General features: G+C 43.9%; 1 protein-coding gene across 1 annotated transcript in view; it reads right to left on the bottom strand.

The window, feature by feature from the left end:
• The window catches only part of Ptprn2 (protein tyrosine phosphatase receptor type N2), a 749,243-nt gene that overhangs the window by 417,670 nt on the left and 318,390 nt on the right, over positions 1–13,183 (bottom strand). The window contains exons 7-8 of the mRNA XM_059279385.1: positions 3,356–3,559; positions 1,780–1,820 (exon numbers count right to left, since the gene is read on the bottom strand). Of these exons, the coding sequence (XP_059135368.1) occupies positions 1,780–1,820; positions 3,356–3,559 (245 nt within the window). The remainder of the gene's footprint in view (positions 1–1,779; positions 1,821–3,355; positions 3,560–13,183) is intronic.

Here is a 13,183-nt window from a genome sequence, read left to right as displayed (position 1 = left end):
TCTCTGTGTTGCTCTGCCTGTCCTGGAACTCGCTCTGTAGATCAGGCTGGCCTTGAACTCACAGAGATCCACTTGCCCCTGCCTCCTAAGTGCTGGGATTAAAGGAGTATGCCACCACCATCTGGCTCTAACCTCACTTTCTGAATAGCAGGTTCCTTGGACACCCACTGGTATCTGCCAGAAGGGTGTTATGATTATGGCACATGGCTACAGAATTTGTTTGCTCCACGCAAACCTCATCTCATCATTTTCCAGCCCACACTCTGGCCTCTGTTTCATATACTCAGCCTTACAGAAGCTGGATATCAAATGGAGAAGTGGAGATCAGCAGTTCCAGATGTGAAATCCAGTCTAACCCTTGTCGAAGGAGTTGTTTCCAGGAGGACAAGGCCTCCAAGGAGTGACCCATTGGTGTGTGCAGAAGCAAAGGTCTTTATCATCTCAGTGGAGTGGTTTTAACTGAGAAATTATATTTCTGGTATTACATTAGACAGGAACTGGGGTTTGATTTCTATTACAGCTTTACTCCACCAAACACATACTTAAGAAATAACTGTGAGGGCGATCACTCCCTCTTGACTAGAATTCATGAGTTTTCCTTTTGAATATGTGAATACAATAGTCTGATGAAGATGTTTACTCCAATTTTGACTTGCAACAACAACACATGGCAGTTAGTTATGCAGTAGGGCTTTTGGAAGACAGGGGATAATGACCTCTCAGATGGAGCTGCATGTGAGGGAAAGTGTCACTAAAGAGAGCTCAGAGCATCCAACATCCAAAGGCTCCTTCTGAAAACAATTCCTTGACAATGTGCTCCAAGAAATACACAACACAACACAACACAACACATGGACAGAGAAAGTCAAAACTCAACCAGTGCAGCATGAGGCCATGGGAGAGGTGAGGAGGCCATGGGTAGAGTCTGATGGCTTCACTAAGTTCAGGTCAAGGGGGCCCCTGGCCTGAATTCTTAGACCACAGCCTTGAGGATTATGAGGCCTGTGTGGCGTCCATTCCACTCTCAAAATCTAAAAGCTCTTTCCTGACCCAACTTCTCCATCACCACTCAGAGGGAAGTCCCACTGTGGCTGTGATTTCAGTCTGGGGTGTTCCCTGCTGTCATCCACTAGAGACCAATCCGGAAGCAAGCAGGATGACATAAACAGCTTTATAGAACCACATGACATCACTGTGCTCTGAGCAGATTTTCTGCTTCCTTAAGCCCTAGAGACCACAGGTACTTAAGCAAAAAGCCCCCAAAGCTCATCAAGTTATCAGGTATTGCTGACACACAGTGCATGGGTGCTGGCTGGCTAAGCCCTTTTGCAGAGCCATGCTAAACCACCTCAGTGATGCAGTGCCCTGTGACTGTGTGACTGCGCAGGGCATCGGACAGGGAAGCTGGAGCAGCACCAAGTGCACAGGAGCCCATGCTTCCCATCCAGGGAGCTTCAGAGACTGTGTGCAGGACTAAGCAGGTCTGCGAAATGGGCCTGTGAGGTGCTTATGGGAGAGTGGTTCTGAGAGTATTAATTCCCTTCTTTGAATTCACCGTATTTTCATGTCTCTCTATGATGGCTCAATATTCATTTACAATCTGAAAACATGACATTCTATACCTAACTCTATACAATTGTGTATGCACTCTATATTTTTCTCAATTTGGGGATTATGAGGATTTTCCCCATACCCTTCCAATAGCTAGGAAACTACATTTCATAAATATAGAGATGATTGATAATATCATGATTTTAGGTTAATATGCTGGCCTCTTACCTTCTTGTACACTGGGTCATCCACCTCTGATAGTCTGTGATCTGTAAAAGACAAAAGCATGTTATCCAGGTCCCTGAAAGACGTCCTTACAAGGTGTCCCAGTGCATGGCAAGATGCTTGACCACGTTTCTACCACAGAGTAACCTTATAAAGTGCAGAACAGATGAAGGTTTTGCTAAGCAGTTTTAGACACAGTATCACTCACAGGTACCTCCCCTAGCTTCCCAGACAGACCTGCATAGAATCTTCAGTGTTTGCCATAGCTCGAAGGACCCCAGTGCCTCATCATAGGTAACAGTTATAAAAACAGACAAGTCTACCCAAACTACTCCATATTAAAGATGGTGTGGGTTATTCCTCTGGCCAAAGGGATGCTGTTCTAGCTTTTTTTTTTTTTTGGTTGTTTTGTTTTGTTTTTCTATTGCTGATAGAAAACAGCATGGCCAAAAGCAACCTGGGGAAGAAAGAGTTTCTTTCATCTTATAGTTTACAGTCTGTCATTGAGGAAGTCAGAACTTCTGGGCAGGAAGTGAAGGAAGCAGGATCACAGAGGAACACTGCTTACAGGCTTGCTAGTCATGGCTCTCCTAGCTTACTTTTTTATACAACTCCAAAGCCCCTGTCCAGGGGTGGCGCCATCCACAGGAGGCTGTGCCCCTCCACATCAATCATTAATCAAAATAACGCTCTTGAGACTTGATACAGGCCAGTCTGATGGAGGCATCTTCTCAACTGAGGTTCCGTCCTCCCAGACGGCTCCAGCTTGTGTCAGATGCTGGAGTCTAACCAGAGCAGATGCCCAAGGCTGTGTAACTCAGAGCACGTTCCTCAATTCCTAGGGGACTCCCTGGATCCTCCTATGCTTCGTTACCCCTTTGACACTGGTGACTTGCCTCTGTTCCAGTCCACAGAGGAGAGGAGTGCACCTCACATCTGGTTTTCAATGGGATTTTATGTGCCAACCATGTTCAGAGCTCAGAGCCTCAGAGGCCTGCCTGCCTTGAGCAGCTGCTCCAGGTAAGAGGGGCGTGATGCTGGCTGCTGCTCCCAGTAGCCTCAGAAGTAGATGCAGACAGTTGAATGAACCCTTTTCAGTTTATTGTTCAAATATTTGACAGTGCATACTGGCATGACCCAAACAAAGACATCCTCCCATCACTCCCAGGTTTTCCTAATTCTGAACCTCAGCACGCAGGAATCAAACCTCCTCCCTGAGAGCAATTTGCCATTCAACATAATTGCTCTGGTAAGCTTAGTCTGTTAAGAAAGCTTTTAGAGGTAAAAGTTCAAACAGATAAAAAATCTTTAACATAAATCTATCTCTCCAGCAGAAAGGATGCATTATGGCCTGGTGAGTAGGATTCTCCCCTCCCCGTAGCTCCCTCCCCTGCCCGTGGCTCCCTCCCCTTCCTGTGGCCTCACCACTTCCCTATACTGCCTCCCCATGGCTTCCTCCCCTCAGCATGGCATAGCCTCACTCCTTCTCCAGGCTCCCCATTCCCCCAGCCCCTCCCTGTGGCTTCTTCCCTTCCCTGTGGCCACCCAGCTGCAAAGGACCCAAGGAGCAGGAGGTCACCTTGAAGCACCGCTTCTGGGGCATCTGTCTGCTCTCTCAGCTGTCCCTCGGCCTCTCTCCCATGGCCATCTTGGCTTCCCTCGGAAGGATCGCCTTGTGTGGCTCCAGCAATTGAATCTGCCAACTCCTCCAACTTCAGGGGCCCCAGGCGGTCCACTTCAGCTTGCTGCTGCAGATCCTTCAGGAGACGCCGCAGGAGTGTGTCTAGGGGCACAGACAAGTCACAGCTCATCAGCCACACGGCTTAACAAGTAGCCTGGCTTTGGGAGGAACTTTTTGGTGTTTAGCTGGACATGAAGCTCACAGAGAAGGAAGGACTGACTGACTGACTGACTGACTGACTGCCCAGGGAAGGAGAGGAGAAGGCCTCACAATAACTACAGGTTCAGCTGAGGAAGAGTTAGCATCTCCTCAGCAATCCTTCAGGTTATCAGTAAATGTTGACAAGCTGTGTCTGTCTCTCCTAGAACAGAGAGAAGTTACAGGCTTGGGTTTACGCTCACTGTCTCGCTCCACCTATCCCACTCAGATGCTGCAGAAGAGGACAGTTGTCATATTTCCTGAGACTCATGGAGAAAAACCTCAGCCAAGCACTCTGACCAGCTTGACAATGTGTCTTGCATACGTACAGATCCTGGTGGCCCCTGTGCTGTGTGTAAAGTGAAGCAAGCTCAAAAAGCAGGTTCCCCACACAGTCAGACAGTCCAACACTTGCCGGGAAGGAGCACACACAAAGAGACTCAGGCATTGTCACTGCCTGGGGCCTAGAACCTTCTTCTAGGCCAGGGCCCAGTGGAAGGAGGCATGGGACACACACCACTGCTGAAGTCCTCCAGCCTCCACCTATGTTCTGCTCCCAGAGCCAGCCTCTAACCTTCACCCTGAGCAGGGTCAGCTCTAGCCAACATCTGTGCAGGAAGGGCAGGGGATGGGGGTCACCAAATGTAAAACAGGAGGATAGTTCTAACTAACATCTGTGCAGGAAGGGCAGGGGATGGGGGTCAACAAATGTAAAACAGGAGGATAGTTCTAGCTAACATCTGTGCAGGAGGGCAGGAGGGATACCAAATGTAAGACAGGAAGGTGATGCTTTTCAAAAGACCCTTTACACACTATTTGTGTTAGAATATGAATGTAGTGGGTAGCCATTCCAGCTCTGATCTGGAAGTTCCAACCCCCATTGAGGCTTTGGTAACTGTCACGCCTACAAGGTGGGGCCAAGAGAGGACCCTGAAGACCTGAGATCCGGTTGCACCGTCTTCTCATGGTTCCTGGACCCTGGACGCTGGAGGTAGACTGAGCAGAATTCTCCAGAGAACACCGCGCGCGACTGCGCCACGCCTTTCCCAGACTCTGTAAACTATCTATTCACTTGTAAGTTACCCCTCAAAATAAACCTCCCTTTTAACTACATGGAGTGGCCTTAGTAATTTCACCAATATATGAATATTCACCACACCTCCATATTCCCCAGCACCCCCAATAGCCCTCTGACACCATGAGAAAGACAAGGCCCCTTGGTTATGAGACAGGGGTGGGTCTATGGATGGGGACCAGCTTACTTCAACACAGACCTAGACTTGGGTCCACCTGCTCTATCTGCTTTGGGCTTCTTTATTCAACCAACAGTAGCTATGTAGCACTTTTACAATGAGAAACCCTAGACAAACACTATCCCAGACCTACCAGGTGCTTCTCTGTGGGTGTTCCTCTCTCTCTCTCTCTCTCTCAATCTCTCTGTCTCTGTCTCTCTCCCTCCCTCCCTCCTCTAAAGCAAGATCCCATTGGTCTCAGGCCTACTCATTATAAAACTGCAGGTTGTCAGACATCCTCCATCACAGACAGATCTGCCCAGTTTTGCTTCTGAACAACTTCTAGACCTCAGTGTGAGGTTAAGGGCAGGAAAATTCCCCCAAGCTCAGATGTCTGGGGTCATAGGTGGTGACTGGAATTGGAGGATATAGCATACTGAGGGGCTATGGCAGGCCCCCAGAAGTCTATGCACAAGTATACTGTGTATGACATGAAGTGATGATGTCATGTGAAAGGAGAACTGCCCAGGGCCAAGAAGGGACAGGATGTGTATCAGGGCATGCTGGGAGTCCCTGCTGCCACTATCAGAGATCTCATAGAGCCCCATCGGCAGGACACTAAAAACCCTCAAGGCCACATCTTCAAGGAAGGGACACCAAAAGACAGTATTCATGAAAGGTCAATACCATGACAGGATCAGGATAATACAGAAATTTAGCTGGTGCTGGGAAACCCTCTCAAGGGATCAGTTAACATGGTTCCACTCCTGCATGCACAGAGCCCAGCACAGGGTAAAGTGGCTTGCACACAAGGGAGTTGAAACTTGTCCAGGACCCCCAACAAGGAAAGAGTATGACTGAGGATACTCAGGCAGGATGACACAGGCAGGTATAAACTCAGCCGGGACACAGAAGGAACGAAAGACAGAAGAAAACCTATGAAAAAGCTTAACCACAGGCCAGAAGCAGGCAATTGGGGGCGAGTCTGAAAACAGCAAACACTGACAATGGGAAGATTACAGTACACAGAACCTCCTCAACCTGAGAGGCAGGGTTGGGCAGGCCACATCGTTGTTACCGAAATGTCCAGATATGTAGCTAGGCTAACTGTAGATTGTCACCCTTCCCTCCACTCCTCCAAACCCAATCCCCCGGTTTGGAGAACACCTGCTGCAGAGTCCCTCCATCCCAACCCCATCTCCAGTGGGTCACACTGGTCTCCCCTCCTAACCTCCCTCCTCCCACTCACTGATTTGTCCCAGCCCCCAACTTCAGCAGACACCCTCTGGGAACCCTAAGGCCACTTTGACCAGAGAAACAAGTAGGCTAACTGCACGTTTTCACCTCTCCCTGCATTCTTCCAAGTCCAGTCCCCAAGTCTCATCCCCAACTCTGCAGCAGACCCACCACTGTGGCCTTTCTCGTTCTCTGCTCCCATTCCCAGGGAATTTCACAGATCCTCATAGAACACTCTGCTTTTCTCCCTCTTGTGAACCTCTTCAGCAACCCCCAGTCCACTTGATTCCTAAGTATCAGTTTCCAATACCCAGAAACACATTTTACCTGGAACCCCCAGTGGCCACCCCTATCAGGATCCCAGAAGAATTTCCTATCAGGCAACACAACCACTACACTCTCCTAAAAATCAAGAGTTCAACAGAAACCAAGGAACAAAATACCCACCCAACAAAGACAAGAACAGGTATAAGCACCTACAATTACAATCTTCTTGGTTGCAGATGCCTAGACACCAGCATAAAAACACAATCAATAACAGCAAGAACAATATGTCTCCAGTAGAGCCCAGCAACCCTACCACAACATGTCCTGAGTGTTCCAACATAGCTGAAACACAAGAAAAAGACCTTAAAACAGCCTTGATGAATATGGTAGAGGTCTATAAAGGGGAAATTAATAAATCCCTCAAGGAAATCTATGAAAACACAAACAAACACTAGAAGGAAATGAATAAAACAATTCAAGACCTGAAAGTGAAAATATAATCAATAAAGAAAACCCACACTGAAGGAAATATAGAAATGAGAATTTTAGGAATTTGACCAGGAACCTCAGAGGCAAGCCTCATCAATAGAACACAAGAGATGGAAAACAGAATCTCGAGCATTGAAGACTCAATAGAAGAAATGGATATCTCAAAGAAAATGTTAAATCTGAAAAATTCCTGGCACAAAACATCCATGAAATATGGAACACTATGAAAAGATGAAATATAAGAATAATAGGAATAGAAGAAGGAGAAGAAACCCAGGTCAAGGGAACAGAAAATATTTTCAACAAAACCATAAAAGAAAATTCCCTAACCTAAAGCAGAAGAGATGTGCTGCAGACTCTAAGAGACTGCAGATGCCAGCCTGGACCACTATATACCTAGTAAAACTTTCAACACAGTAGATGTAGGAAATAAGACATTCCATGATTTAAAAAAAAAACAAATTTAAGCAATATCTGTCTAAAAATCCAGCTCTACAGAAGGTGCTAGAAGGAAAGCTCCAACCTAAAAGGTTGACCACACCCAAGAAAACACAGGAAATGGAGGCTGTTCCAAGTGCCCACATAAAACACCTGAAGAGATCTCATACTAGTAACTTCACAGCACACTTGAAGGCTCTACAGCAAACAAAAGAAATCACACACAAAGGAAGGAGATGGCAAGAGAGAATCAACTCAGGCCTAACATCAATGAAACAGAAACAACAACAGGAAATACAAAGAATCAATGAAACAAAGAATTGGTTCTTTGAGAAAATCAATAAGATTGACAAGCCCTTATCCAAATGAAATAAAAGGAGAGAGAAGAACTGAATTAACAAAGTTAGAAATGAAAGTGGGACATAGCAGACACCAAGGAAGCTCAAAAATCACAAGGACATACTGAAAAAAGCTCCACTCCGCCAAATTAGAAAATCTAAAAGAAATAGATAATTTACTTGGTACACACCACTTATCAAAGTTAAATCAAGATCAGATAAACAATTTAAACAGACCTATAACCCCTGGTGAAATAGAAGCAGTCATTTAAAGTCTCCTAACCAGAAAAGGCCCAGGGCCAGATGGTTTTAATGTAGAATTCTATGAGACTTTCAAAGAAGAGTTAACCCTAATACTCCTCAAATTATTCCACAAAATAGAATCCGAAGGAACATTGCCCAATTTGCTTTATAAGGCCACAGTTACCCTAATAAGCAAACTACATAAAGACCCACCAATCAAAGAGAATTACAGACCAACTTTTATGAACATAGATGCAAAATTATTCAATAAAGCTTTCACAAACCAAATCCAAGAACATATCAAGAAGATCATCTACCATTACTAAGTAGGCTTCATCCCAGAGATGCCAGGTTCAACATAAGTAAATCAATAAAAGTAACCCACCACATAAACAAACTGTAAGACAAAAACCACATGATCACTTCATTAGATACAGAAAAGGCCTGTGACAAAATACAACACCCCTTCATGATAAAAGTCCTGGATAGATTAGGAACACAAGGGACATACCTCAACATAATAAAGGCAATTTACAACAAGCTCATAGCCAATGTCAACTCAAAGCAATTCCACTAAAATCAGGAACGAGACAAGGTTGTCCACTCTCTCCTTACTATTCAATATAGTACTTAAGACAGAGCAATAAGACAAGTATAAGAGATCAGGGGGATATAAATAGCAAGTATCTTTATTTGCAGATGATATGACAATGAGCCTAAAAACTTCAACAGGAAACCCTTACAACTGAAAAACAACTTCTGCAAAGTTGCTGGATACAAAATTAACTCACAAAAATCAGTATCCCTCCTATACACAAATGACAAATGGACTGAGAAAGAAATCAGGGAACCAACACCCTTCACAATAGCCTCAAATATTATAAGATATCTTGGGGTAACTCTAACCAAGCAAGTGAAAGATTTATATGATTAAAAACTTTAAGAAATTGAAAAAAGAAATTGAAGAATATATCAGAAGATGGAAAGACCTCTCATGCTTGTGGATTGATAGGATTAATATAGTAAAAATGGTCATCCTACCAAAATCAATCTACAGATTCAATGCAATCCCCATCAAAATTCCAGCACAATTCTTCACAGATTTTGAAAGGGCAATTTTCATATGGAAACATAAGAACTCAGGGTAGCTAAAACAATCCTGAATAATAAATGAACTGCAGGAGGTCTCATCACCCTCAATTGCAATATTACAAAGCTATAGTAATAAAACCAGCAAAGTACTGGCACAAAACCAGAAACGCTGTCAATGGAACCCAACCGAAAACCCAAATACAAATCCAAACACCTATGGACACCTGTTTTACTTTGTTTTGTTTTTAAATAAAGCCAGAAACACATACTGGAAAAATACAGCCTCTTCAACAAATGGTGCTGGTCAAACTGGATGGCTGCATGTAGAATAATGTAAGTAGATCTATATTTCTCACCCTGAACAAAACTTAACTCCAAATGGAGTAAAGATCTCAACCTAAAACCAGATACACTGAACCTAATGGAAGAGAAGGTGAGCAATAGCCTTAAACTCATTGGCACGGGAAAAGACTTTCTGAACATAACACCATTAACACAGATGCTAGTCAACAATTAACAAAGGGGACCTCAAGAAACTGAGACATTTCTGCATAGCAAAGGGTCCATCATCCATACAAAGTGACAGCCTACAGAATGAGAAATTATTTTTACCAACTACACATCTGAGAGCTAGCACCATATATATATATATATATATATATATATATATATATATATATAATATTCTATATATGTATGTATATATAAAGAGAGCTCAAGAAACTAGATATCAATAAAACAAAAGACAATTTAAAATGGGGCATAGATATAATCAGAGATTTCTCAAAAGAAGAATCTCAAATGGCTGAGAAGCACTTAAAGAAATGTTCAACATCCTTAACCATGGGGGAAATGCCAATTAAAACTACTTTGAGATTTCATCTTGCACCTGCCATAATGGCTAAGATCAATAAAACAAGTGTCAACTCATGATGGTGAAGATGTGGAGTAAGGAGGACACTCATCCATTGGTAGTTGGAATTCAAACTTATACAGCCACTGTGGAAATCAGTGTGGTAGTTCCTTAGGAGATGAGACTCAATCTACCTGAAGATCCAGCTATACCATTCTTGGGCATATACCTCCCCCCAAAAATACTTCATCCTACCACAGAGACATTTGATCAACCATGTTCGTTGCTGCTCTATTCAAAAAGCCAGAAATTGAAAACCACCTAAATGTCCCTCAACAAAAGAATGGCTAAAGAAAACATGGTTCATCCACACAATTGGGGTATTACTTGGCCATTAAAAAAAATGAAACCATGAAATTTGCAGGTAAATGGATGGAACTAGAAAAAAAATCATCCCAAGTGAGATATCTCTGAAGCAGAAAGACAAATTTGATATGTATTTACTTATATGTAGATATTAGCTATTAAGTCAATGATAACCAAGCTACAATCTATAGAACCAAAGAGGGTTGGGATAGAGTAAAGGGCTAGTAGAGACAGATATATCTCATTAGGAAAGGGAAACAGAATAGATAGTTATGGATAGATGGAGGATGCTGAAATGGGAGAGTAAAGAGGGGGCACAGTGGGAGAGAATATGGGAAGAGATATCTAAAATTAAGGGCCATTTGAGGGATAGTATGGAAACCTAATATAGTGGAAACTTCCTAAAATATTTACATATGTGAAGGCAATCTAAATGGAACTTCCAAATAATGGAGAGAGAGAGAGAGAGAGAGAGAGAGAGAGAGAGAGAGAGAGAGAGAGAGAGAGAGAGAAAGAGAGAGACCCCCAACTAGCCATCTCTTGTCACCAAATGAAGCTTCTTTCTAATGCTGGGATTTGATTACATCTAATTGAGTTGTTGGCTAAAGGGGAACCACGGGAATCCTCAAACAATGTAGGCTGTTACCAAGACTATATATTTCTCTCCACAAACTGACAAGGCCTCATTGCTGAAGAAAACACCTATGTGACTCATTGAACATGGAGAAGTTGAGCTGGTGCCTACATAGAGCCTTCATCCCTATGTTCCAGCATCTTTCGTACAGTGAGCTACTCGGCACGCTACCAAAAGAGAAACAGAAACACCAAACCAGCCACAAACCCTTTCATCTACAACGGTGTCCTGTTTGCAAGACATGCTAGTGCAATGGTGGCACAAAACTGTGAGAGTCACCAACCACTGCCTGATGTGACTTAAGGCCCTCTCTGTGACGTGGAACCCACATCTGACACTGCTTGAGTGATCAAGAACCAGAGACTACATAGCTCAAGGAACTAGGTTGAAACCAAATTCTACTGTTCCCAAAAAAAACAGTAGCAGAAAATGACTCCTAATGATATTCTGCTATACTCCTACATCAGCGCCTTGCTCTGCCATTATCAGAGCAGCTTCCTCCTGCAGCAGCTGGGCACAAATACAGAGACCCACAGCCAGATATTCAGAGAGTGAGAGACCTTGAACACTCAGTCCTAAATCATTTCCCTCAGAGCTCAGGGAAGAGGAGGAAGAAAGAGTGGAAGAGCCAGAGGGGGTGGAGGACCCCAGGAGAACAAGGCCCTCTGAACCAGCAGGATCAAAGCTCTCATGAACTCAGACACTGGAGCAGAAGCACAGGGCCTGTGCAGGTCTGCACCAGGTCTTCTGCCTACACATTGCACCTTCCAGTTTAGTGTTTTCATGGGGCTCCTGAGTGTGAATAAGTGGATCTCTGATTCTTGTGCCTTCTCTTGACCTCTTTTCCTCCTGTTTTTCTTGTCCAACTCCAATGTGTTAGTTTTTGTATTCTTTTTATATTAATTATATTATAATCCCTTATAAACCTTTTTTTTCTAATGAGAGATAGAAAGGAAGTGGATTCTGATGGGAGGAGAGGTAGGGAAGAACTAGAAAGAGAAAGTGGAAACTGCACTGAGGATATATTATGTGAGGGGGGGGAAATCTATTTTCAATAAAAGGAAAAAAGAAAAAAGAATGTGGCCTCAGGCATCAGTGTGATTTTCTATTTGGTATTATACATATGAATGGCATCTCTAATCAAGAACTTTCAACCCAGAAGTCTGTAGCCAGGGGACATACCCTCCAGATATAAAACTGATCGACAATTTTATATTGTGCTTACAGAATAGCAGCTGGTTAGCCCTGCAGACCTACACGTTGAAAACGGTGACAGGAAAGTAGACACAGTGCATGGACAGATGCTGGGAAGGGAGACTGACAGCCCGCCTTTCTTTCTTCTCTGAAAGACATTAGTCTGCTCTGGAGGAGTCATTTCCCCATGCCCCTATAGTTTGTAAAACACACACTGCTGTGCAGACGCTCCCACGGCACCAGGGTTTCCTGTTTCTTGTGTGGTATCTGAGGATGACTCCAATAAGGAAGTGCTCCACAAAGGCATCTTTGTCTCAAGAGAGATGGCTTCAAGGCTTAACAGCCCCAAGCTATCTGAGGAAACTTATTCACAGTATATTAGGGGGAAAAACCTCCTGTAATAATAATTAACAATTAAAAAAACACCAGTAAAAACAGGCAAAGTGGAGGCTGGGTGTACAATCAGTGGGTAAGGTGCTTGTTATGCGAGCAGAAGGACCCAGGTTCAGAGCCCCTACACATATGTAAAAGGCAAATGTTGCAGCGTGTGCCTGTTACCCCACTGCTAAAGGAGGCAGAAACACAAAATGCTCAGAGTTCATTGGTCAGCTGGTTGAGCAGTGAGTGAGAACCAGAGGCCCTGACTCAAAACAAATAAGATGGAAAATTATGAAGGATGAGACTCAGCATTGACTGCTGACTTTCACACACACACACACACACACACACACACACACACACACACATGCACACACACACTTGCAGATAGATCCACAACCACACTCTCACATACACATACACCATCTGCACAAAAAAAAAAAATGGGCAAAGAAAACAACAGAGAATTTACAAAAGAAGCTATATAAATAGCCAAAAACCTTATGAAAAGATGTATAGTCCTTAGTCACCATGGCCAGGCATGCAATGCCACAGAGACATGTGTCCTATCACAGCTGATGGGGTCAGAGAAGATGGCACATATTTTGGAGGTACATGAAAAAACAGAAGCTGTCCATGCGGTTGGAGAGGACTGAATTCCACACTTCTTGGGGAAGGTTCAGCAATCGTTCACGAAGGTGAATACATGTGCTCTTCATCAGAGGTGCCACACTCTCAGAGGGCAGAAAAATGGCAGCTAGGCTATGT

This window comes from Peromyscus eremicus, chromosome 14 (assembly GCF_949786415.1).
Source record: "Peromyscus eremicus chromosome 14, PerEre_H2_v1, whole genome shotgun sequence".
Lineage (NCBI taxonomy): Eukaryota > Metazoa > Chordata > Mammalia > Rodentia > Cricetidae > Peromyscus > Peromyscus eremicus.
This window is presented reverse-complemented; position numbering and strand designations above follow the sequence as displayed.